The sequence below is a fragment of the Palaemon carinicauda genome, chromosome 8, assembly GCF_036898095.1.
Source record: "Palaemon carinicauda isolate YSFRI2023 chromosome 8, ASM3689809v2, whole genome shotgun sequence".
Classification (NCBI taxonomy): domain Eukaryota; kingdom Metazoa; phylum Arthropoda; class Malacostraca; order Decapoda; family Palaemonidae; genus Palaemon; species Palaemon carinicauda.
In genome coordinates this window covers 35,384,186-35,411,846 of record NC_090732.1, presented here as the reverse complement: position 1 = coordinate 35,411,846, position 27,661 = coordinate 35,384,186, and the positions used below count along the sequence as shown (strand labels likewise).

The following is a 27,661-nucleotide window of genomic DNA, read 5'->3' as shown; positions in this document are numbered from 1 at the left end:
CCTACCGCACTGTCAATAGTAATTTTGGTTCATAAATCTCTATTGATCTCTCAGCTTTTTGGCATGTGTGTGGCCGTCATTTTCCCCTCTACGTAGAATCTGCTGGGTGAAGGGAGTGCTGCCTTCTCAGACCTTGACTTTCTCAAGGTCATCACCGCTCCCTTCATGGGCGGCCGACAGCATACTCTGCTGGGGGTGGGGGGGGGGGGGGGGGCGCACCTTTCCTGTTCGCGAGTCAGGTTGCGCTTCCAAATGGTTTCTTTATTAAGTGAAATTATAATTGTTTGTAATTCAACTTTAAACTTTTCAGCTTCATCTTTGCGGGGAACCCCCTTCCCACTGGAGGGTCGGGTGGTTCTCCCAAATAGTGAATATTCTTGGCTGAATTGATTACAATAATTGTAATTTTTGTTTTGTTACCGTTTTTATGCTGCCGCTCTCCTTCTCCCGTTGATTTTGGTCGGAGAAGGGAGTCCACAGACCTTATTTTGTGTTTGTTCTCTCGGGGACACCTTTCCCGTCCGTGGAACAGGTGCTCCTCCCGAGGGAGCTTTGTTACATTATTTATTTTATTTTTCCTCAGTTAGCGATGCCATTCTTCCTCATTCGACTAAGATAGCTGACGTAGAAGAGTAGTACCGTTCGTGACTGTATAAGATTAATCATTACTTAACTTTGTTATAGAAGGTAGTGCTGCCAACTTTTTCATGACCTAACTTTGTTATAGAATATAATGCTGCCATCATTACAACTAATGAATGAAATCTTTATTGTATGCATTGCAATCTAAATTATGTAACTTGTGACTCTTTGTGGGTAAGAATAGGAAATGTTCTTGAAATACTTAACTTTGCCATTAATTCTAGTTTTTAGTAGGCTTCTTTTTTAGCAGAGAAATCCAGACTCATTTATAGAAGGAATGATGACAGTGCTGCCACTCCAAACTTTGTCCTTGCTACAGCCTAATTAGTTTGGTTTTTGTTATACTGAGAATTTCATGACATTAATGCCTTTTTGGGTAGCTCAGTATTCCACTTAGTTCTAGATCCAGAGTAATATTTAAGGCCTAACCTACCCAGTTTCTCGAGTGGTAGCTAGTGGTTTTAGTACACACTTCAATAACAGTTCTGCTGGTGCACAGTTTATCCCAGGTTCTAGATCTTCTTGCAGCGCCTTGAATACTTTATTTACTTGTGCCCTTCTGCAGAGTAACAATCGTACTTACGCATTTCTAGCCACTCTATTATCATCTTGGTTTTTACATAACTGCAAGCAAAGATGGTAACCTGGATCTTTATCTCACTCTTCTCATTGAAGTATGGTACTTCTAAACCTCTGCTCATTACTTATGTGTCATAAAGTTAATCTAGGTATTTTATTACTCCGTTCATAAAATATGTACTCGTTACGTATCCGTTATTGTTTTTTGGTTAGCATGACACCAAATATGATTCCCTCTGGATATTGGGTCTTTTTTGTTTAAGGATTCACAAATTTGGTTTGATTCTGTCTTGTTTGAATGGCTGGATGTGCCATTCTTTTATATATTTGACTATTAAATCATTTCATCCCTTTATCCAGTAAAATAAATATTAGGATTAGTTGCTCATATCCTTGAACAAGCCTCTCTTTCATATACATCAGTCACCTGGAAAACAGGTAATCAAAATATGATTTTGAATTAGTATTCAAGATAAACTATTCATTTAAGTCAAATAAACTACAAGATACATTGTTCATTTTGGCTAAGTTTTATAAACTATCCCAAATGTAGAGTAAGGCTGATGTTTCAAGTTCCTGTTTAGTGAATACGTCATCTACTTAGCTGGACAGTTTATTCCCAATCTGCTCCTGATTTACAACATGATTCTTGCCTTGTCACTTCTCAACAGGGACCTTAAAAATTTTTTTTAAACAAAAAACATGATTTTCAGCTAATCCTCTTGGTATATGTGGTATTAAAAGGCACCAGCCACCCATTGAGATACTACCAATAGAGTGTTATGGGGTCTTTTGACTGGTCAGATAGTACTACATTTGATCCTTCTCTCTGGTTACTGTTCATTTTCCCTTTGCCTACACACATCCACCACGAATAGTCTGGCCTATTCTTTACTTATTCTCCTCTGTCGTCATACACCGGACAACACTGAGATTACCAAACAATTCTTCTTCACCAAAGGGGTTACTGCACTGTAATTGCTCAGTGGCCACTTTCCTCTTGTTAAGGGTAGAAGAGAGACTTTAGCTATGGTCAGTAGCTCTTCTAGGAGAAGGACACTCCAAAATCAAACCATTGTTCTCTAGTTTTGGGTAGTGCCATAGCCTCTGTACCATGGTCTTGCACTATCTTGGGTTAGTTCTCTCTTGCTTTGGGGTACACTCGGGCACACTGTTCTGTCTTGTTTCTCTTCCTCTTGTTTTGTTAAAGTTTTTATAGTTTATATAGTAGATATTTATTATAATGTTGTTACTCTTCTTAAAGATTTTATTTTTCCTTGTTTCCTTTCCTCACTGGGCTATTTACCTTGTTGGAGCCCTTTGGCTTGTAGCATCCTGCTTTTAAAACTATGGTTGTAGCTTAGCAAGTAATAATATTAATATGAATAGCTTGGAAAATTTAACTTAGATAATTGTCAATCTCATTGCCAATTCTCTTTACAGTAGTTGCCAGTTACCCGATGTAGGGTATGTCCAGATAATTGATTTTAGATATTGGATATCCTTTGATAATAAAGTACTGTATCAAGTAAGCCTACAGACAAGTGGGCAGAATTGCCATTTAAGGTGTTCTTTTGAAAAGAATTTTCAATCTTGGCCTTTAATTTGGTACTAAAACATATGGGATTAGACATTCTGTTCTCAGGTATTATAATTTATATACAGGATTTAAGGCTATCTGTCTAGGTTGCCAGTAATCAGGCCTAATTGTCATTATTGGTATTTTGGTGTATATATGTAATAGGTGTAATAGGTTCAATTTTGAATCTTTGGGAAACTTCCACTAATAGAGGGAGTTACAATTTCTTTTTTTACATCTCTATTAGGAATGGTTGCAAGTATTTCATCTGAGAATAGTGGTCCTTGTCCAGTATGACACAATCGGTATATTTTAAACAAACTATGTACATTGCAGGTAATGCCCCTAATTTACTATGTGAGCTTAGAATGTCAATTCGTCCTCTGTTCAAGGGTCATTGTTATTTCTTGTTGAAGTTAGGATCCAAAGCTTCTATAAAATTTTGAAGATTTAGGTTCTAGACATTGGGAGTAAACCTACATCTTGTAATTTTTGCAGAAAGTTTTCTTTAGAAAGAATTTTAGAGACAGTTCAATAACTCCCGTTTGGGAGTTGATGCACTTCATCTTGAAGATACCTGAATTTCTTATTAAAATTTTTGGGCCTCAAGGTCCTATAGTGACTTTTGCTGTGACCTTCTAATTTCTTTTAACACATTAAGTTATAGATTTTCTTTTTGATATTTGTAGTAGGATCAGAAAAACTATCTGCAGCCTTATATTGCAAATGAATTTTTTTCAATGGATCCCATTAGAATTAGTACTGGCTGCTGATGACACAGTAGATAACCCTATTGGCTCCCCCAAACCCCCCAACCTTAGTTCACAAAGATGGTGAGGTTACAGCGACCAAAGGAACTAACGAGTCTGATCGGGACTCAAACCCAAGTCTGGCAATCACCAGTCAGGGACATTACCACATCAGCAACCACAACCCTACATATTCAACTAGACACGTGTGTACAAGTACAATAACTGAAAATACTAAAAGCACTGGATCTCAAAATCATCAATATATGTAAGAATCCCAGTTTCCTGTACAGAACAGGTTTGACACACTACCCACATCTTACACTTAATTGTGGAGTAGAGGTGATCGATTCTGTACCCCTAGAATCTAAATCTGAGAGAAAAAAATGGTTACAGTACTATACTTGAAAATAGAACCCCAAATCGAAAAAGGAAAACAATGAAGAAAGTCTGAGTGAGCATGAAGAAATTTTTTCCAAATTTATTATAAAGGATGATTAGTTGACTGATGTAGTAAATCAAACTATTGTAGATACGGAAACAATGCTTTGACTCCTAGAATCAAAACTGGAACCCGACCATAATTAATCAAGCTACTAAACATGTAGTAAAGGTCAAGGTCAGTGAGAACCCTTATGAATTTCAAGAAGCAGAAAAAACCTATTTGATAAAGTACCATTCAAAGAAATAAATCCATCTCTGGTTATAGGGATCATTGGTAAAATGATGGTGTTACATGAAACTACAACAGAGAATAAAGCAGCCACAAAATTTCATGGGGCTGCAGTGATTGCTTTATTTCTGAATTTTGTAATGTTGAAAATATAAATATACATAAAATTGGTAATCTAATTGGTAACTTTATCAAGAACAAAAATAAAAATCATTATGGTAATTGGAACCCCACCGTGCTGAATGTGTGTGTTTGCCATCAGATAAAGAAGCGTGCAACAGGCGCCCTTCATCTTGAAAAATGTATAGAAAAACTTGGTCTTAATCAAAGTAAACGTCAGGAAAATATATCGAAAGAACTAAAACCTAATAAATGAATAACGTTACTACTGATAAACAGAAACCCAATGGTAGCAAAATAAGCAGAAATAACAATATACCTTGTAGAAATCCATCTTCATAGGCTTATTGTTCACTTCATACATAATTGAATGGAATATTATTGGTCTTAAAACCTGTTTGCATCTAAGGGAAGTTTAAAGACTACAAAAATTACAACCTTATTGCAATATGCCTACAGTGTACCAAAATATTATTCCTTGCAGTCCCTTCTGCTGATGATTTAGTAACTGCAATCTATATTTATAATAATGTAACTTACAATGCTAAGATATTTAACACATCAGAATTTCAATTATGGGGAGTTAAAGTAGATCTGAATAATTTTTTTCAAGAAATGTCATAGAAGCCCTAAAAGGTTACACACATAAGAACCAGCTGGTATTGCAAATTAAAGAGCTCCTAAACAAATTCTATTCCAAATGGGTAAATATTGAAATACGTTGAATTCCTGCTCATGTTGAGGTTGTTGGTAATGCAAAAGCAGATGTTGCCATTTAATCAGCAATAGATTTACATTAAAAATTATTTTTGACAAAGGGAAAGCTTAATTTTGGGGAGCTACTGTGTGGTCTTCAATGACTTCCCTGTTAAAGGCTAGAATTAAGAGTCAAATACAACATAGATACCAAAGAAATATTGTCTCCCCTGCTCTAAGGCCAGTGTATCAATGTGTGGGGCATGGACTCAGTTTGTATACGAGAGACCTTGTCATAGCACCTCATTAGCTCAAAGTCCTCTGTTATGAGTGATGTCATACATGGCATCCCAGAAAGGAACCATGGCTCCAGTCCTTGCCATCGTACCTACGTCATAACAAACCCTCAACCACCATTCGAGGTCAAAGGTTTACAACAATATTCCACTCTGGCTCTAGTCTAGGAAGGAGGGACAATTATGGAGATCATATTGCACCTCTCCAAGACTAAGTTTTTCATTTGTCAAAACTCCTTTTGTGGTTTTTGAGATCACACAGCACCTCTCCAAAAGAAAAAAATAGTCTTTCATATGTCAAAACTCCCTTTTTGTGGTTGAAGAACTGTGTGGCCTCCAATGACTTTGTACCAGAATGAGTAGACTCATGCCCGCTCTCCAATGACTTAGTACCAGAATAAGTAGACTCTTGCCTGCTCTCCAATGACTTAGTACCAGAATAAGTAGACTCATGTCTATTCCAGAAAAACTTTGGCACTAAGCCCATCCTTTAACTCATGCACATGCTTCAGAGAGTAAGAAGAAAAAACTAACAAGTCTCATTCTTACCTCATGAGGGTGACAGAAGACTGCTGACTAAATGGTCTGGTGATTTGGTCTCTCTTACCACCCCTGCAGGGGTCCCAAATGTGCCAAGTATTACACATGTATGTTGTATTGCTTCGATTTGTTTCAGGTAGTGTTTAATGAACACCCTATGCCCAACCCCCCCAATAAAACTCTGGGTGTCCGGAAATTGCTTATTAGCAAACAATGCTATTGTAAAGGCAATTTCACTTGCATCTTGGATTTTTAGAAATGGAGGCAGGATCACCTTTTTATAAAGGGAGGTCATCAAGATACGGATAGCCTCTGTTAAAAGGGACTTGTTGGTCTGGGTGTTTTTAAACTAGCTACCTTCTGGAGACGTTGATCTCTAAAAATTATTTCAAGGTCCATCCCTGACTGAGGTTGCTATATACTGACTCAGAACAGAGATATAAAGTGGATCCCATGTCTGTAGAAGCTTTCATTTTGCTAGAAAAGGAGACCCAGAATCAGGACCTTGGATATTGTAATGAATTCCTAGTCCCTCCGAAAGATTGTCAGTTCACCGACTATTCCAAAATCAAAGCTATAAAAATGTAGATTTTTGTAATGGTTCTTAAGAGAAATTATGGCATCATCCAACCTAACCCAATCAAACACTTGAGAGCCCTATCCAGAGATCAAGAAACCACAGGAGTGGGTGGAGAGGGTCTAAAAGACCGAGGGATCTTATGAAACATGTCTGAGTTGAGAGCATCTCAAAGGCATGCTTGAGAGGTTTAAAGGCCACTCATGAATGGCAGAGACAAGAGACAGTGACATTGCTCTAGCAAGCAGGACAATGCCCTTGAGATTGACCATATAGTCAGGCCTCCTTCTTCGCGATAGTTAGGTTACAGACACAGGTGCGAAAAGGGAATTTTCATGAATAAATACTGCACTAAGGTAGGCTAACTCCTAACCTAAAAAGTCACTGCCCCTTGCCACGAGCGGGTGCCCAAGCTGATGATCAACACACAGAATATTGCCTAATAATGTTTTAATTTAGTTTATACAACAGTTTATAAGCATGTGTACAGTGTACAGTACATTTGCACACATGGACACTACATACTGGACACAGTAAGATTACAGTATTGTGCTAAGGTACAGTTTACCGAGTTGTCGTCATCTCTTTACTGTTCTGTATAACAAAAGTTGTTCCTATCTAGTAATACTGTACTGTAACCTAATATTCATTGATACTGTAGTGTATATTACTTTAATATATGTACAGTAATATTACTACAATGCAGCTTAACTGTACTTACTGTAAGTGTTAGGTGTTTTCGTTCAGACGACTCATAGCCTATGCTGCTACTCTAGAAGCATGACATAAATTCTTTTGTGTTGCCTCTTGCGTAGTATGCTATCTATACTTTCTTAAATAGAAATACAGCTTACTTTATAAACTGAAAACTTTAATATCTCTCTCTCTCTCTCATATGTATATAGATAAAACCTTTGTTTCTTTGCAAAGTCTCTATTGAATACTCACGGACGGAGCCGTAATAAATAATTTCCTAAGCTTTATCATCAAGCACCACAGAGCTAAAAACTATAAAATATTGTCTAATCGACAACATTAATGAAACTCTGGTTAACGTTAGGCGATTCAACTCACAGTACAAGTAAATAAAAATATGAGGGAAGCATTTCAAATTAGTATGCTAATTGGAAAATGATAGATCAAGCAATAATTGTTTCTTTTTGTGAATGTGAAATATCCTTCAGTAGCATGCCTTAATAATAAGGGAGTTATTTGATCCAAAAATTGAGGTTGACGACGGACTACGCAGGGTTGATCAACTGATTCGAATGTAAACAATGCATTTAATTATAGATACGATACTAAAATGTGAATATTACATGCATTATTATTGGATATAGTTAAGTGAAATGCCAGGGAGAACAGGGAGAGAGAAGGACGAAACAACACGACAAAGGGAGCAATAGACACGAGACGGTGTGGTGGTAGCCAATCTGCGGACGATGACAGTTCTTTCCTCTTGTACATCCCCTCCTCTAAATCTACACTAATTCAAATGAATTAGCAAAATCAAGGAATTTGGGAAAAGCAAGAAGAAGGAATGAAAAATATTAATGGGAATAGGTGGAATGAGGGATGAGAAAGGGGTTTAGAATGGTTGATAAAATGAAAATGATGGATGAATGCTAGGAAAGAGAAGATGAATGAAATCGCAAAAAATAGAGAGGATCAAAAGAGTTGGAAAGATACGTTGTAGATGTGTGTGTAGGAGAGCAATGTTTATGTATAGATGGGATTTGAGAAGGAATTGGTAAAAAAGGATTAAGGATATAATGATAATAGTAGGTGATGGACAATAATAATGTGAAAGATATATCATACTAATATGCATGATAGGTTATATCAGTGAGATAATTCTTTGAAAGTGAATGGTCATATCAGTGGGATAATATCGTGAAAGTGAATATAGGTTGATGATGGACTACGCAGGGTTGATCAGCTGATTTGAATGTAAACAATACATGAAATTATGATTCGCTATGTTTTTAATCTAATTATAATACAAAAATGTAAATATTACATGCATTATTATTAGATACAGTTAAGTGAAACGCCAGTTTAATTAAAATCTGGTTTATTTGAAATATAGCTGTAATTTTGTACCACAGTAAATGGATATACACTGTACAGAGAGAGCGAGGACCAGCAAAGTGTAGAGATAGGTAGTGGCGTGCAGTTCTCCTAGTGTAAAGTACCGCGGGCTATTTGAAAGCATTGCCCAGCTTGAATTTCATGGTGATTTTTATAAGAATTTTTATTTAATAGGTATTGCATTGTTCTTGGCCATACCAATAATGTTCCCAACTATTAGAAATCAAATTCTTAATGTTGGGTTAATAAGAATCACAGAGATTTTTTTTTTTCTTTTTAATCCTTGGACGCTAGAAACCAAAACCGCGAAGCGACAACCCGCGATTAATGAGGGCCGACTGTATATACATATGATCAGTTCCAAGTCCCCTCTCCATCCAAGCTGGGCCCAGGGAGGGTCAGATAAAGGCTGCTGATGACTCAGCAGGTAGACTTATAGGCTCACCCAAACTGCCCATCCTTAGCTCACAAGGATGGTGAGGTTGCAGACACTAAAGTGATCACGAGTTTGAGCAGAACTCGAACCCCAGTCTAGCCATCACCAGGCAATATATGACAATATAGCTGATGTCTGGAGCTTCCTCTCAAAGAAATGGAATAGAAAGGAAGCCAAGAAGTCCCGAGTTATCTAAAAGGGTGACTAACTGTAAAAACACCAACTATGTCTTCCACACAGAATGGTATTGTCTTGTGGATGAAGACTTCTTGCAGCTCATCAAAAAAGTCAAATTGTGGGCTGAAAAAAAAACTTTCTTGAAAATGTTGGAGAGAAAACCCAAACGTGAAGGTTCTGGTTCAGAAAAGAGCTAGCGAAGGTAGTCCGTTCCTACTTTCTGATATAGCTGTGCAGACCGAAGGGGTTTTATTCTTGGTTTCAAATGCTGGAGCAGTGAATACCATAGGCTGTTGGGCTAATGTGGTTCTATTAGGTTGTAGTAGCTTATTGGAAACGTTCCTGCCTGGTGATTGCTGGACTGGGGTTCGAGTCTTGCTCAAATTCGTTAGTTTTTAGTCTGCAAACTCACCATGCTTGTGAGATAAGGATGAGGGTTTTGGAGAAGCCCATAGGTCTACCTGCTGAGTGATCAGTAGCCATTGCCTGGCCCTCCTGGGTCCTAGCAGGGTGGATAGGGCACTTGAGTACTGATCACATGTAATATGGTCAGTCTCTAGAGCATTGTCCTGCTTGCTAGGAAAGTGTCAATGTTCCTTGCCTCTGCCATTCAGAAGTGGAATTTAAAATCTTTAAAACTGTCCCTGAAAAATCCTGAAGGATATTCAAAGCCTACAAAATCAAACTCTTTGGAGGAACAGGTAGAGCATATTTTTCCAAGGCTTGAGAGTTCACAATCATAGCTATGTATAGTGGAGGTTTGTGGTGTTCTTTTGGAGTGAACAAGTCCAGTAGGAGCTCCAGAACTAGCTCCAACACCTCCCATAAAGAATTCTGGTCCAGTGTCCATTCTGTATACAGGAATGTCTGCCTGGATAGGGCATTCTCTACTATGTTGAGTGAGAGGAACGCGTTACTTTCCATATCCAAGAAAGAAAATAACATTTCAGTTAAGTTCTAGGGGACTTCCTCCCTCCAAGAAGTGAGTTTCCGTATAAAAAAAAAAAAAGTGACCAGTGAGAGGTGGGTGAGTTTGGCTTCCCTGTAATCCCCACTTTGTCAATAGTTTAATGGTCATTGCAGTGCCGCTAAAGATATAACCCTATTTTAAAGATTTGTATAGCTAGGAAAAATACAATTTATTTATTAAATTTATTTCAATTTATTGCAAAGTCCTTCCAAATAAAAATTGCAGCTCTATTTTTACTTATCAAATGATTATTTATTTTTTTTTCTTCTATAATTAGGTAGGGTTAGGGCTAAAAATTTAGGCTTATAGATTCTATTTTTGGTCATTATGTCACCAAAGTAGATTAAGTAATATCCCTAGGTTTCTGTAAATGAGTCATTGTACACATGACCAAACTTATCCTCAAGACTCCTGTCCATGGTCATAGTTGATTTTAATTTGTTTGTATGAGGTTTTATTAATTTTCTTTGTGTACTAAATATCAAACAAGAAAATATTGAATTTTTTTTTTAATCATTTATATAACGTATCTAGAAGAAAAATTACAATATAATAGCTAAATGCAATGTCATGGGCATTCAGACTGATAAAGAATCAGCACACAAAATTTTGATCCAATGTTTCATATGGTAAATATAGAGGAAATGTTATATTTTTTTTTTATCTATGGCATACAGTATATCTATGAGAGATATATTTTAATTTTGTTACTGCTCTTAATGTTTTATTTTAATTGTTCATTACTTCTCTTGTAGTTTGTTTATTTCCTTATTTCCTTTCCTCACAGCTCTTTTTTCCCTATTGGAACCCTTGGGCTTATACCATCCTGCTTTTCCAGCTTGGGTTGTAGCTTAGCTAGTTATAATAATAAAGGTGGGAGGTTGGAGAAACGATCCAATCTCACATCAAAATATTTATTCAAATCTGAAGTTTTAATACACGAGCGTAGAAAATAAATTGATAAGTTCTTTTGTACTATAGTTTCCTTGAAAATTGCCACAAAAGAAAGCTAAAATGTTATTGATCCAACTATACTTTAGTAAGTGAAAGGCATGAGCAGCAGATGTTGACCTAAACCAATGCAGTTTTGACCATCTAAAGCATACGAAGCTTCCTTGAAATAAATAAGTGTTTGTGGTCAGTTCATAATAACCATATCATGCAGCAATAGTTTGGTCAGTACGAACACATTTAAATAGAAATCTTTTGACAGTTAAGTAAGTGAAGCTTCAACATTACTAATAGCATTTTTTGGCAGTGTTATATACCTGTATTAGTGATGACTATGTAGCACAAGTACTTCATTGTTATTAATGATTTTTCATCAATATGTAAATTTTTTTATGTTTAAACTTTGGCTATTTAGGATAACTTAATGATTGACAGCATTACTTTTTTTATTTACAGGAAATCTTCCAGTCCTTTGGAAATTAGTGAAGTGACAGTTACTATGGAAACAGTCAAGTCTCAAAGGAGTGAGCATGATATTCCAGTTACAGATGTTACTGGTTGTGAAATGACAGTTTGTGAGGATGTATCTATCTTGGAGTCTACTGGATTAGATGATCAGAGAAATTTAGAGAAACTTAACCCAGATACCACAACAGCTAGTTTATCAACTGAACCTATGAGTGAAAACCATGCCCATAACAGTTCATCATCAGAAATAAAGAACAAAATTGGTAGTTCAGAAGTCAATGTCACTTCATCACAGACTGAAGGTCATTCGGAGACTAAATCAGGTGAGCTTGTTTTTATACTTATTTTTAAGTTTATATATGTCGAAGTCACTAGCAGGCAAAAGGCAGATTTTAAAGGGAAGTGTGTATTTATTAGAATGCACTTTACAGTAGTAGATCTCAAAGAGTTGTTGTTGATGGGCACCATAGTGAGTATAGGAATGTGATATCCGGTGTTCCACAGGGTAGTGTTCTTGGCCCATTACTTTTCATACTATATACACATGACATGTGGTTTGGCCTAGAAAATAAGCTTGTTGCATATGCAGATGATGCTACTCTCTTTGCATCAATTCCATCCCCTGAATGTAGATCTGGGGTTGGTGAATCCCTTAATAGAGATTTAGCTAAAATTAGTGCATGGTGCAAATTATGGGGTATGAAGTTGAATCCTAACAAAACTCAAAGTATGATTGTAAGTAGGTCAAGGACGGTGGCTCCTCAACATCCGGATCTCAGTATTGATAATGTTTCTTTAAATTTGTATGACTCTTTCAAAATTTTAGGCGTGATTCTTGACAGCAAATTTACTTTTGAGAAACATATAAGGTCTGTGTCTTCTTCAATTGCACAAAAAATTGGCTTATTGAGAAAGTCTTTTAAGATATTCGGTGATCAATCTATTCTGAAGAAGTGTTTTAATTCTTTTATTCTACCTTGTTTTGAGTATTGTTCTCCTGTCTGGTCTTCAGCTGCTGATTCTCATCTTAATTTGTTGGACAGAAACTTATGGTCTATTAAATTTCTTATTCCTGATCTAGATATTAATCTCTGGCACCGTCGATCAATTAGTTCATTATGTATGTTGCATAAGATTTTTCATAACTCTGACCATCCTTTACATTCAGATCTCCCTGGACAATTCTATCCTGTTCGTAATACTAGGCAGGCAGTTAATTCTAATAGCCAGGCCTTCTCCATCATAAGACTCAATACTACGCAGTACTCTAGAAGTTTTATTCCAGCTGTTACTAAGTTGTGGAATGATCTTCCTAATCGGGTTGTTGAATCAGTAGAACTTCAAAAGTTCAAAGTTGGAGCAAATGCTTTTTTGTTGACCAGACGGACATGAGTCTTTTTATAGTTTATATATGACATTTTTGTTGTTGACGTTGTTAATAGGTTATATATGATATATCTCTTTTGACATTACTTTTTTTAGAATGATTTATTGTTAATTTGTTCTCTTCATTTATTTATTTCCTTATTTCCTTTCCTCACTGGGCTATTTTTCCCTATTGGAGCCCCTGGGCTTATAGCATCTTGCTTTTCCAATTAGGGTTGTAGCTTGGATAGTAATAATAATAATAATAATAATAATGGGAGAGGGAACCTGTGTAATGTGAATATAGTGTGTATTTTACTGCCCAAATTAATCAGATAAATGATGATTGTTTGAAAATTTTCTCCATGAAAGGAGAAACATTTTTAACAAATAAGCATGAATTTATTTTCATATTCTACTTCTAGTATTATTAATTAATTCTTTATTATGCACAGTTGTAAATGGCATAATGATTGCTCAGCAACATAAATTGTCTTGCACTGTACAAACTTTTTATTTTACTTATGTTATTTACCATGGAGGAATATCACTTAGCGAATGTTTTACAAGGTTCAATGTATCGGGTATTCTGTATTGTAATGGTTTTGTTTCAGTGACACTTTGGGTTTAAAGGTGTTGCTTTTTCCTATTTATTTCTATGAATCTTGCCTGATGTACATATTGCTTCTTCTCCTGGAGCTCTGTTTGATACACCTTTACCCTTAAAATTTAGATTTTTTTCCATTATCTTCCCTTCCATAAACATGCAGTTAGTAAAGGAATGAGCTTTCTTACAGCAAGTGGTAACTGGTGCGTCATTCTATTTATCTCCTTCATTTTCTTTAGTTGTTGGCTACTAGGCACTACAGTACTTCAGTAATGCCTGCCAACAAAATTAGCAGTGTAAAGCGCTAAAGGGAACTTGCTGATAGTTCAAGCGAAAAGTTAGGAAAGAATAGGCTAGTTGATTGTAGCAGGGGATGGCAACAATAATGGTAAGCCCTCACCCTTAGACAATTCACATAATCAGCCAACTTTCAATAATTGAGCTTTACAAACACTTAGCATTGCTAGCTTTCTTTGTTAAAGTTCAGAGTCTAGTGAATCCTCTCTTAAAATGGTAACTCTGGTCCTACCCATCTCGTTGTCAACGTTACCTGACTCCCCTTGTTAAGTCTAGTTTTGAGGTGTTTCTTCAGTAGGGGTTCTGAAAGTTTGCTACCTATTACAGGTTCAAAATCTTCTCACAGAGCCTCGAATTCTTTTATTACTTTAGATATAATACCTTTCTGCTGCTAACTCCTTTGATGCCACAATCTTAGTCACTCTATATTGCAAATAGATTGTAAGGCAGAAGACCGAATGGGTAGTCTGGATCTTAATATCCCTCCAATTGTTTAAGTTAGCAATCTTTGAATGAACAAAGTTTACACTAAACTCAGTCGTTTACGTCATGTTTCATTTGGCAGTATGTTCCACTAACTCAAGTTATTTCAGTGAAGTAAATGAGGCGCTGGTACGCTATATGATTGATATTGAATTGTATTTCATACATTTAATTTGTTATATATCTCATATGTGTATATTTATAGATTTATATAGAAAACAAACAAAACCTCTTGTATGCATGTGCAGCATCCCCCATTATTTCCAGTTGTAAACAAACTAGGAAATCAGCTGATTGCCCCTCAGTTCACCCTATGAAACAAGAAGATGAAGGAGGGTACCCTGAAAGTGAGGAAAAACACTATGTAACCTTATTGCTGAGAAATACCTTAATAATTTGAGGAAGGCAAGTGTGGAAGCTTGTTATTCATCCAAATGTGTGGAAGTAGCCTCTTCCAAGTGATTCAGAGAAGACTAGCAATTTTGGGTCCTGTTTAAGTCTTCAGCTTTCTATAACGCAGAGACGTATTGAATGGTATAAGACTCATCTATTGCATAATACAGTATTGGCTTATTTTTCAATTTGATTTCCAGTCTTGACTCCATTATTGTACCTTATTAAAAAAGAAATAGCACTTTTTACAAGTTGGTTAGCTAAAGATATGCTCTTTATTGGTAATCAAGAGTGATTGACTCCCTTTACTTCGCAGTTATACAAGTACTGTATTTATTGAATTTTAATTGGCTTTCCTTCAAGAGTTGTTAGCATTCTTGCCTAAGGAAAACACTTTTAAATAAAGGCATATTCACCATTTAGTTTGTGATAAGTATAAATTGTATTTTAAATTATCTTCCCAACTGAATTTGTTAGCTTTCGCACAGTGAAAGTACTACGCTTTCAATAACATTGCGTGGAATACAACTTTGCAAACAGAATGACTGATATTAGTTTTCATAACGGAGTAATTAGCAAGACAAGTTAATGAGGGGCAGAAAGATTGGTGTTTTACAGTGGATGACAATATGACACACCAATGCTCCTTTACCTGTCAAATCAGTTATGAGTGTTGAGATCTTTTTAGATTATTATTATTTTTATTATTACTATCTGAGCTACAACCCTAGTTGGAAAAGTAGGATGCTATAATCCAACAGGGAAAAATAGCCTAGCGAAGAAAGAAAATAAATAACCTTCATGAGAAGTAATGAATAATTGATATAAAATCTTTTAAGAGTAATGAATAATTAATATGAAATATTTTAAGATCAGTAACATTTAAATAGATTTGTCATATATATACTATGAAGAGAGTCTTATGTCAGCCTTGTGAACATATAACTATTTGCTGCAATCAATTGCTTGATTAGGAAGATTATTCCACAATATGGTCACAGCTGAAATAAAACTTGTAGAATACTGTTTAGTATTGAGCCTTATGATGGAGAAGGAATGACTGTTGGATTAGGTTCCCGTACAAAGCCAATATGCTCAACTAACCTTGCTCAAAGGTGATTCATCCAAACCCATCCTTGCTGCCTCTGGTTGAATAAAGACTATACACTATATCGTCAGAAACAAAGTTTATGAAAACCTTGATACTGCACTGTCTATTATAGGATCTAAAGATAGTTTACCAAGATTCCTTTTTAAAAACAATGGAATGGTTAATTTGAATGGTGCAAAGCTAAGAGTTCTGTTAATGACTACATTAATCTTGGATACTGTTAAAGTTTATTTATACTAAGAAACCTTCAATTTTTGGCCATTAAGGGATTTAGAACCATGTATAATTCTGTGCTCAAGCATCAGGGATTAGATGTGGCCCTTCCAGGTATCATAGAAGTTGTATATCAGTGAGTAATGCAAGGCCTATAGTATTAGGACTTTTCTCTAACATTTGGTTGTGTTTTTACAGTATTTAAATGGTATTATATTCATTTTTCTGAGTGGGGATACCTTAATATGGTGAAAGGGTTTGTGTATTGCCTTGATCACCAAAGCTGTACTAGTCAGGGCTTTCCATACTAGGTTGGTTTACTGTGAGCAATCAGACTAAAGTTTCCCACCATCACCACCCTGGCTAGCGTGGTGATGACATGGCCAAGCCCCAGACTTGAATAAGGACATATCTTAGTCCGTAATCCAACAGTGGACAAGAAAAAGCTGCATTTGTTGTTGATATATATCTTTATACTTACATTTTATATAATTAATTTTTAATATTTCCATATGTATTTATGCCCCCTGTGACCACGGGGGCATAAAAATAATTAGAATAGTGTCAACGTATCCCTGCGTGTCGTAAGAGGCGACTAAAAGGGACGGGACGAGGGGGCTGGGAACCCCCTCTCCTGTATTATAATCCTGTGAGACACCAAAGAGGTGGAGCTGGGGGGAGAGTGACTGCTCCCCGCACTCTAGTTTTGGGGTGTTTGAATGTGTGTGGATGTAGTACGATAGAGAGTAAAAGATGTGAGATTGTAAGTATATTTAGGAATAGAAGGATGGATATATTGGCTTTGTGTAAGACAAAGATAAAAGGGAAAGGTGCAGTGATGTTTGGTGAAATGTCTGGTAGAGTGTCTGGGACTGAAAGGGGAAGAGCAAGAGGTGTGGCTTTATTGCTGAGTGAATGAATGACAGATAAAGTAGTGGAATGGAAAGAGATATCATCTAGGTTAATGTGGGTAAGGGTTAGGTTGGGTTGGAATGTTGGGCTTTTGTCAGTGCGTATAGGCCAGGTTGTGAGAAAAGGGAAGAAGAGCGGAATGAGTTCTGGAATGAATTAACTAGGTGTGTAGAAGGACTGGGTAGAAGGAATTATGTAGTTGTCATGGGTGACTTAAATTCTAGAGTGGGCGCTGGAGGGGTAGAAGGTGTCATTGGGAAGTATGGCGTACCAGGTGAAAAGGATAGTGGTGAGAGACTGGTAGATATGTGTGTTGAGCAAGAGATGGTGATAAGTTCTAGCTTTTTCAAAAAGATGAAAACAAGTATCAATGGGTAAGAGTGGCAAATGGAAGAGTAGTAGAAAGGGCGTTAATGGATTATGTGTTGATAACTAAAAGAATGTTTGGAAGATTGAAAGACGTGCACGTGTTTAGGGGTATAGCTAACGGTATGTCTGATCATTGTTTGGTGGAAGGAAAATTAGTTGTAGTAAAAGAGTGGGGGAATAGATTAGGTGGATGTAAAAGGGAGCTAGTGAGGCTTGAAGAGCTAATAAAACCGGGGGTAAAAAGTAAATATCAAGAAAGGTTGAAAATGCCATATGACAAAGTGAAAGTAAGAGAAACTGGTAATTTAGAGAAGGAGTGGAAGTTAGTAAAAGAAAATTTTGTTGGGATTGCAAGTGATGTGTGGCAAGAAGTTTGTTGGAGGCAGCATGAGGAAGGGCAGTGAATGGTGGAATGAAGGAGTGAAGGTAAAAGTGGAAGAGAAAAATGGCTTTTGAAGAATGGCTGCAGAGTAATAGTGTAGAGAAGTATGAAAGATATAGAGAGAAAAATGTGGAAGTTAAGCGCAATGTAAGTGAGGCAAAGAGGGCAGCTGACCTGAGGTGGGGTCAGGGATTGGGTCATTCATATGAAGAGAATAAGAAGAAATCTTGGAAAGAAGTGAAGAGAGTAAGGAAGGCTGGTTCAAGAATTTAAGAGACAGTGAAGGATGGAAATGGAAGGTTGTTAAAAGGAGAGGAGGCAAGGAAAAGGTGGGCGGAATATTTTGAAAGTTTACTGAATGTTGAGGATAATAGGGAGGCAGATATAATTGCTGTTGCAGGTGTTGAGGTGCCAGTGATTGGAGATGAGAATGAGAGAGAGATTACAAGAGAGGAAGTAAGGAGAGCACTAGATTAAACGAGAGTAGGAGAAGCATCTGTTATGGATGGTGTGAGAGCTGAGATGTTGAAGGAAGGGGGTGTGACTGTACTTGAATGGTTGGTGAGATTGTTTAATGTGTGTTTGGTGTTGTCAATGGTACCAGTAGATTGGGTTTGTGCGTGTATTGTACCACTATATAAGGGTAAGGGAGTTGTGCATAAGTGTTGTAATTCAAGGGGTATTAGTTTGTTGAGTGTGGTGGGAAAAGTGTATGGTAGAGTACTGATTAATAGGATTAAGGATAAAACAGAGAATGCAATCTTAGAAGTACAGGGTGGTTTTAGAAGAGGTAGTGGTTGTATGAATCGGATTTTTACGTTTAGGCAGATATGCAAGAAATATTTAGCAAAAGGTAAGGAGGTGTGTGTTGCATTTATTGATCTGGAGAAAGCGTATGATAGAGCTGATAGGGAAGCAATGTGGAATATGATGAGGTTATATGGAGTTGGTGGAAGGTTGTTGCAAGCAGTGAAAAGTTTCTACAAAGGTAGTAAAGCGTGTGCTAGGATAGGAAATGAAGTGAGCGATTGGTTTCCGGTGAGAGTGAGGCTGAGACAGGGATGTGTGATGTCACCGTGGTTGGTTTACTTGTATGTTGATGGAGTGGTGAGAGAGGTGAATGCTCGAGTGCTTGGACGAGGATTGAAACTGGTAGTCGAGAATGACCATGAATGGGAGGTAAATCAGTTGTTGTTTGCGGATGATACTGTACTGGTTGCAGACACAGAAGAGAAGCTTGGTCGATTAGCGACAGAATTTGGAAGGGTGTGTGAGAGAAGGAAGTTGAGAGTTAATGTGGGTAAGAGTAAGGTTATGAGATGTACGAGAAGGGAAGGTGGTGCAAGGTTGAATGTCATGTTGAATGGAGAGTTACTTGAGGAGGTGGATCAGTTTAAATACTTGGAGTCTGTTGCAGCAAATAATGGAGTGGAAGCAGATGTATGTCAGGGAGTGAATAAAGAATGCAAAGTGTTGGGGCCAGTTAAGGGAGTAGTAAAAAATAGAGGGTTGGGCATGAATGTAAAGAGAGTTCTGTATGAGAAAGTGATTGTACCAACTGTGATGTATGGATCGGAGTTGTGGGGAATGAAAGTGATGGAGAGACAGAAATTGAATGTGTTTGAGATGAAATGTCTAAGGAGTATGGCTGGTGTATTTCGAGTAGATAGGGTTAGGAACGAAGTAGTGAGAGTGAGAACGGGTGTAAGAAAAGAGTTAGCAGTTAGAGTGGATATGAATGTGTTGAGGTGGTTTGGCCATGTTGAGAGAATGGAAAATGGCTGTCTGCTAAAGAAGGTGATGAATGCAAGAGTTGATGAGAAAAGTACAAGAGGAAGGCCAAGGTTTGGGTGGATGGATGGAGTGAAGGAAGCTCTGGGTGATAGGAGGATAGATGTGAGAGAGGCAAGAGAGCGTGCTAGAAATAGGAATGAATGGCGAGCGATTGTGACACAGTTCCGGTAGGCCCTGCTGCTTCCTCCGGTGCCTTGGATGACTGCGGAGGTAGCAGCAGTAGGGGATTCAGTGTTATGAAGCTTCACCTGTGGTGGATAAAGGGAGAGGGTGTGCTGTGGCACCCCTAGCTGTACCAGCTGAACTCGGTTGAGTCCCTTGTCAGGCTGGGAGGAACGCAGAGAGGAGAGGTCCCCTTTTTTGTTTCATTTGTTTGATGTCGGCTGCCCCCCAAAATTGGGGGAAGTGCCTTGGTATATATATGTATGTATTATTTCCAAATTTTGACCAGCAAATATTTCTCTCATAAAGACCCCTCTTAACGAGAAACTGCATTGCCGTAGTCATTTGGCTTCAGCACGAAATTTCATATCCATGTTGAAGCCTTTTGATGGACAAGAAGGCTCTCAAACTGTCTAACCTCACTTCCCCATTTCATTGTCTAGATTTTTGGGAAGGGATACCATTGCTGGAATTGGAGTTTCTTTTTTCTTAAACCAATTGTGGGAGCTGTGTTGGTCTTGCCAACTACCCGATAATGTTTGGATCCAAGAAGTGTCAATATTCCCATATTGGCAGAAAGAACTATCTCATGCAGAAAATTGATCTTCGGAGTCCAGGGATGGGCTGATTTTTCAAGATAGGACTCTGCCAGGTTTGCCTGCCACTGTGTTTGTATTATTGAAATGCTCAGTCCCATCAAGTGGATTTGGTCTACACTTGAGCCATTCTAAATCATAATGGTACCATCCCTTCATGGTAGGGTAGGTATTGAATATTTTGAAGTCAGGTCTCACAGATTTCATTGTTGGAGGAATTGCTTTCATGTAAAGCTAGTGAGGCTTCTTAAAGGGTGTCATACAGCCTAGAATATTCATTCCCTTGAACTTTTTTTATTTGTTTTGTTCATTTTTATTTCTATCCCCTCCAAAAAAAAATTATAGTGAATAATGTTGACAATAGTTACTCCCTATCCCTAAATCCCCCCTGATGAGTGCCTGACACTGTTGACGACCTCTGCCAGTTCAATTAGGGAAAATTCTATTGATGACTTAGGCACTAAAAAGGCAAACTCTTCCAATGTTCAGAAAAGCAAAGTTAGGGTAAGGAATTTGAAAATCATTCACCATGAAGCATTATGGAGGACTTAACCCAAGGAGGATGACACATTCATGAAATGGATGCATTATTTGCCATCAACTTGCGACCATATATTTATTGAATGCATTTTTTCCTTCCTCTCTCCGTCCTATGTAAGGCCTTTGCGCTGCCTTCTATAAATGTCTCAGGCTACTGTTAACAATCAACTATTATTTCCAAAGCAGATTTTCCAAAAAAGTTACACTCTGAGGTTATAGGAAGTGTATTAATCATGTGCTGGTGGAGGTGGGATGGGCTGGCTTAACTTATCCCTCTAGTTTATTGTTTTTTTGTTGGCGCAATAAGATTTGATGTTATTTTATGCAGAAATCAGTGTTTGTAATATAATGGCAGATGTTGATTATCACTGGGATTTGGAAACAAGTGCTGATGATTTGGACAGCCATAGGAAGTATGATAAGTGATCATTATATCAGTACTAGTGACACTTGTGATGATGATCTTGTCATTGAACCTGTTTATCCGCCTGAAAGCATTGATTGTGGGAGTGATTTTATTTTTACCCAAAGAAATATAGGTCCTATTTGGGATTCCTAACCATAGTGCAAAGTCTATTGAATACTTTTGTTTATTTGTAACTAATGATGCTATAGATATTTTTATTTATGAAATCAACAAATATGACAGATTTTTAGCTAGGAAGGAAGAGTGGGTGAGAGACTATCCACAAAGCATATACAGATGGAAACTAGTAACTTGTGAAAGAATAAAAGTTTTCAAGTCTAAGGTTGCTCATGGTATTGATAGGAGTTCAGAATATCGATTATTTTTGTAATAATAGCTGCTTTTCCTCTCATTCCCTGAGAGTGATTGAGTTTAAGATAAGTATGCAGTACAGTATATAGACTCTTTCCTTCCCTTTCCCTAAGAGTAATTTAGTTTAAGATAAGTATACAGTGTATCGTCTTTTTCCTTTCCATTCCTTAAGAGTGATTGAGTTTTAAGATAAGTCTACAGTATATAATTTCTTTTCCTCCCATTCTCTAAGAGTGATTAAGTTTTAAGATAAGTCTACAGTATATATTCTCTTTTCCTCCCATTCTCAAAGAATGATTGAGTTTTAAGATAAGTATACAGTATATATTATCTTTCCCTCCCATTCTCTGAAAGTGATTGAGTTTTAAGATATGTATACAGTATATAATCTGTTTCCCTCCCATTTTCTAAGAGTGAAGGAGTTTTTAGATAAGTATACAGTATATATTCTGTTTCCCTCCCATTCTCTAAGAGTGAATGAGTTTTAAGATAAGTATACAGTATATATTCTGTTTCCCTCCCATTCTCTGAGAGTTAATGAGTTTTAAGATAAGTATACAGTATATATTCTGTTTCCCTCCCATTCTCTAAGAGTGAATGAGTTTTAAGATAAGTATACAGTATATATTCTGTTTCCCTCCCATTCTCTAAGAGTGAATGAGTTTTAAAATAAGTATACAGTATATAATCTCTTTCCCTCCCATTCTCTAAGAGTGAATGAGTTTTAAGATAAGTATACAGTATATAATCTCTTTCCCTCCCATTCTCTAAGAGTGAATGAGTTTTAAGATAAGTATACAGTATATAATCTCTTTCCCTCCCATTCTCTAAGAGTGAATGAGTTTTAAAATAAGTATACAGTATATAATCTCTTTCCCTCCCATTCTCTAAGAGTGAATGAGTTTTAAGATAAGTATACAGTATATAATCTCTTTCCCTCCCATTCTCTAAGAGTGAATGAGTTTTAAAATAAGTATACAGTATATAATCTCTTTCCCTCCCATTCTCTAAGAGTGATAGAGTTTGAGATTAGTATACAGTATATAATCTTTCCTTCACATTTTCTAAGAGTGATTAAGTTGAAGATAAGTATACAGTATATAATCTTTCCCTCCCATTCCCCAAGAGTGATTGAGTTTTAAGATGAGTATACAGTATATAATCTTTCCCTCCCATTCTCCAAGAGTGATTGAGTTTAAGATGAGTATACAGTATATAATCTTTCCCTCCCATTCTCCAAGAGTGATTGAGTTTAAGATAAATATACAGTATATAATCTTTCCCTCCCATTCTCCAAGAGTGATTGAGTTTAAGATGAGTATACAGTATATAATCTTTTCCTCCCATTCTCCAAGAGTGATTGAGTTTAAGATAAATATACAGTATATAATCTTTCCCTCCCATTCTCCAAGAGTGATTGAGTTTAAGATGAGTATACAGTATATAATCTTTCCCTCCCATTCTCCAAGAGTGATTGAGTTTAAGATGAGTATACAGTATATAATCTTTCCCTCCCATTCTCCAAGAGTGATTGAGTTTAAGATGAGTATACAGTATATAATCTTTTCCTCCCATTCTCCAAGAGTGATTGAGTTTAAGATGAGTATACAGTATATAATCTTTCCCTCCCATTCTCCAAGAGTGATTGAGTTGAAGATAAATATACAGTATATAATCTTTCCCTACCGTTCTCCAAGAGTGATTGAGTGTAAGATAATTATACAGTATATAATCTTTCCCCCCCCATTCTCCAAGAGTGATTGAGTTTAAGATAAATATACAGTATATAATCTTTCCCTCCCATTCTCCAGGAGTGATTGAGTTTAAGATAAATATACAGTATATAATCTTTCCCTCCCATTCTCCAATCCAAGAGTGATTGAGTTTAAGATATATATACAGTATATAATCTTTCCTTCCCATTCTCCAAGAGTGATTGAGTTGAAGATAAATTTACAGTATATAATCTTTCCCTCCCATTCTCCAAGAGTGATTGAGTTTAAGATAAATATACAGTATATAATCTTTCCCTCCCATTCTCTAAGAGTGATTGAGTTGAAGATAGTTATACTGTACTGTATATAATCTTTCCCTTCTATTCTCCAAGAGTGTGAGTTTAAGATAAATATACAGTATATAATCTTTCCCTCCCATTCTCCAATCCAAGAGTGATTGAGTTTAATATAAATATACGGTATATAATCTTTCCCTCCCATTCTCCAAGAGTAATTGAGTTTAAGATAAATATACATTATATAATCTTTCCCTCCCATTCTCCAAGAGTGATTGGGTTTAAGATAAATATACAGTATATAATCTTTCCCTCCCATTCTCCAATCCAAGAGTGATTGAGTTTAAGATAAATATACAGTATATAATCTTCCCCTCCCATTCTCCAAGAGTGATTGAGTTGAAGATAAATTTACAGTATATAATCTTTCCCTCCCATTCTCCAAGAGTGATTGAGTTTAAGATAAATATACAGTATATAATCTTTCCCTCCCATTCTCCAAGAGTGATTGAGTTGAAGATAAATTTACAGTATATAATCTTTCCCTCCCATTCTCCAAGAGTGATTGAGTTTAAGATAAATATACAGTATATAATCTTTCCCTCCCATTCTCTAAGAGTGATTGAGTTGAAGATAATTATACAGTATATAATCTTTACCTCCCATTCTCCAAAGGTGTGAGTTTAAGATAAATATACAGTATATAATCTTTCCCTCCCATTCTCCAAGAGTGATTGAGTTTAAGATAAATGTACAGTATATAATCTTTCCCTCCCATTCTCTAAGAGTGAATGAGTTGAAGATAATTATACTGTATATAATCTTTCCCTCCCATTCTCCAATCCAAGAGTGATTGAGTTTAAGATAAATATACAGTATATAATCTTTCCCTCCCATTCTCCAAGAGTGATTGAGTTTAAGATAAACATACAGTATATAATCGTTCCCTCCCATTCTCAAAGAGTGATTGAGTTTAAGATAAACATACAGTATATAATCTTTCCCTCCCATTCTCCAAGAGTGATTGAGTTTAAGATAATTATACAGTATATAATCTTTCCCTCCCATTCTCCAAGAGTGATTGAGTTTAAGATAAATATACAGTATATAATCTTTCCCTCCCATTCTCCAAGAGTGATTGAGGTTAAGATAATTATACAGTATATAATCTTTCCCTCCCATTCTCCAAGAGTGATTGAGTTTAAGATAAATATACAGTATATAATCTTTCCCTCCCATTTTCCAATCCAAGAGTGATTGAATTTAAGATAAATTTACAGTATATAATCTTTCCCTCCCATTCTCCAAGAGTGATTGAGTTTAAGATAATTATACAGTATATAATCTTTCCCTCCCATTCTCCAAGAGTGATTGAGTTTAAGATAATTATACAGTATATAATCTTTCCCTCCCATTCTCCAAGAGTGATTGAGTTTAAGATAAATATACAGTATATAATCTTTCCCTCCCATTCTCCAAGAGTGATTGAGTAAGATAATTATACAGTATATAATCTTTCCCTCCCATTCTCCAAGAGTGTGAGTTTAAGATAAATATACAGTATATAATCTTTCCATCGCATTCTCCAAGAGTGATTGAGTTTAAGATAAATGTACAGTATATAATCTTTCCCTCCCATTCTCCAGGAGTGATTGAGTTTAAGATAAATATACAGTATATAATCTTTCCCTCCCATTTTCCAAGAGTGATAGAGTTGAAGATAAGTATACAGTATATAATCTTTCCCTCCCATTCTCCAAGAGTGATTGAGTTTAAGATAAATATACAGTATATAATCTTTCCCTCCCATTCTCCAAGAGTGATTGAGTTTAAGATAATTATACTGTATATAATCTTTCCCTACCATTCTCCAAGAGTGATTGAGTTTAAGATAAATTTACAGTATATAATCTTTCCCTCCCATTCTGCAAGAGTGATTGAGTTTAAGATAAATATACAGTATATAATCTTTCCCTCCCATTCTCCAAGAGTGATTGAGTTCAAGATAAATGTACAGTATATAATTTTTTCCTCCCATTTTCCATGAGTGATAGAGTTTAAGATAAGTATACAGTATATAATCTTTCCCTCCCATTCTCCAAGAGTGATTTAGTTTAAGATAAATATACAGTATATAATCTTTCCCTCCCATTCTCTGAGAGTGATTGAGTTTAAGATAAATATACAGTATATGATCTTTCCCTCCCATTCTCCAAGAGTGATTGAGTTTAAGATAAATATACAGTACATAATCTTTCCCTCCCATTCTCTAAGAGTGATTGAGTTTAAGATAAATATACAGTATATAATCTTTCCCTTCCATTCTCCAAGAGTGATTGAGTTGAAGATAAGTATACAGTATATAATCTTTCCCTCCCATTTTCCAATAGTGAATGAGTTGAAGATAAGTATACAGTATATAATATTTCCCTCAAATTCTCCAAGAGTGATTGAGTTGAAGATAATTATACAGTATATAACCTTTCCCTCCCATTCTCCAAGAGTGATTGAGTTTAAGATAATTGTACAGTATATAATCTTTCCCTCCCATTTTCCAAGAGTGATAGAGTTGAAGATAAATATACAGTATATAATCTTTCCCTCCCATTCTCTGAGAATGATGAGTTTAAGATAAATATACAGTATATGATCTTTCCCTCCCATTCTCCAAGAGTGATTGAGTTTAAGATAAATATACAGTATATAATCTTTCCCTCCCATTCTCTAAGAGTGATTGAGTTTAAGATAAATATACAGTATATAATCTTTCCCTCACATTCTCCAAGAGTGATTGAGTTCAAGATAAATATACAGTATGTAATCTTTCCCTCACATTCTCCAAGAGTGATTGAGTTTAAGATAAATATACAGTATGTAATCTTTCCCTCCCATTCTCTAAGAGTGATTGAGTTGAAGATAATTATACAGTATATAATCTTTCCCTACCATTTTCCAGGAGTGATTGAGTTTAAGATGAATATACAGTATATAATCTTTCCCTCCCGTTCTCCAAGAGCGATTGAGTTGAAGATAAATTTACAGTATATAATCTTTCCCTCCCATTCTGCAAGAGTGATTGAGTTTAAGATAAATATACAGTATATAATCTTTCCCTCCCATTCTCCAAGAGTGATTGAGTTCAAGATAAATGTACAGTATATAATTTTTTCCTCCCATTTTCCATGAGTGATAGAGTTTAAGATAAGTATACAGTATATAATCTTTCCCTCCCATTCTCCAAGAGTGATTTAGTTTAAGATAAATATACAGTATATAATCTATCCCTCCCATTCTCTGAGAGTGATTGAGTTTAAGATAAATATACAGTATATGATCTTTCCCTCCCATTCTCCAAGAGTGATTGAGTTTAAGATAAATATACAGTACATAATCTTTCCCTCCCATTCTCTAAGAGTGATTGAGTTTAAGATAAATATACAGTATATAATCTTTCCCTTCCATTCTCCAAGAGTGATTGAGTTGAAGATAAGTATACAGTATATAATCTTTCCCTCCCATTTTCCAAGAGTGAATGAGTTGAAGATAAGTATACAGTATATAATATTTCCCTCAAATTCTCCAAGAGTGATTGAGTTGAAGATAATTATACAGTATATAACCTTTCCCTCCCATTCTCCAAGAGTGATTGAGTTTAAGATAATTGTACAGTATATAATCTTTCCCTCCCATTTTCCAAGAGTGATAGAGTTGAAGATAAATATACAGTATATAATCTTTCCCTCCCATTCTCTGAGAATGATGAGTTTAAGATAAATATACAGTATATGATCTTTCCCTCCCATTCTCCAAGAGTGATTGAGTTTAAGATAAATATACAGTATATAATCTTTCCCTCCCATTCTCTAAGAGTGATTGAGTTTAAGATAAATATACAGTATATAATCTTTCCCTCCCATTCTCCAAGAGTGATTGAGTTGAAGATAATTATACAGTATATAATCTTTCCCTCCCATTTTCCAAGAGTGATCGAGTTGAAGATAAGTATACAGTATATAATCTTTCCCTCCCATTCTCCAAGAGTGATTGAGTTGAAGATATGTATACAGTATATAATCTTTCCCTCCCATTCTCCAAGAGTGATTG

The 27,661-nt window shown here is 36.1% G+C and overlaps 1 protein-coding gene across 2 annotated transcripts in view; it reads left to right on the top strand.

The window, feature by feature from the left end:
* Nucleotides 1-27,661, top strand: part of Bdp1 (transcription factor TFIIIB component B'' homolog Bdp1) — a 186,334-nt gene that overhangs the window by 139,915 nt on the left and 18,758 nt on the right. For both annotated transcript variants that reach the window (XM_068378561.1, XM_068378562.1), the window contains one exon: nucleotides 11,533-11,867. In XM_068378561.1, coding sequence (XP_068234662.1) covers nucleotides 11,533-11,867 — 335 coding nt within the window. The remainder of the gene's footprint in view (nucleotides 1-11,532; nucleotides 11,868-27,661) is intronic.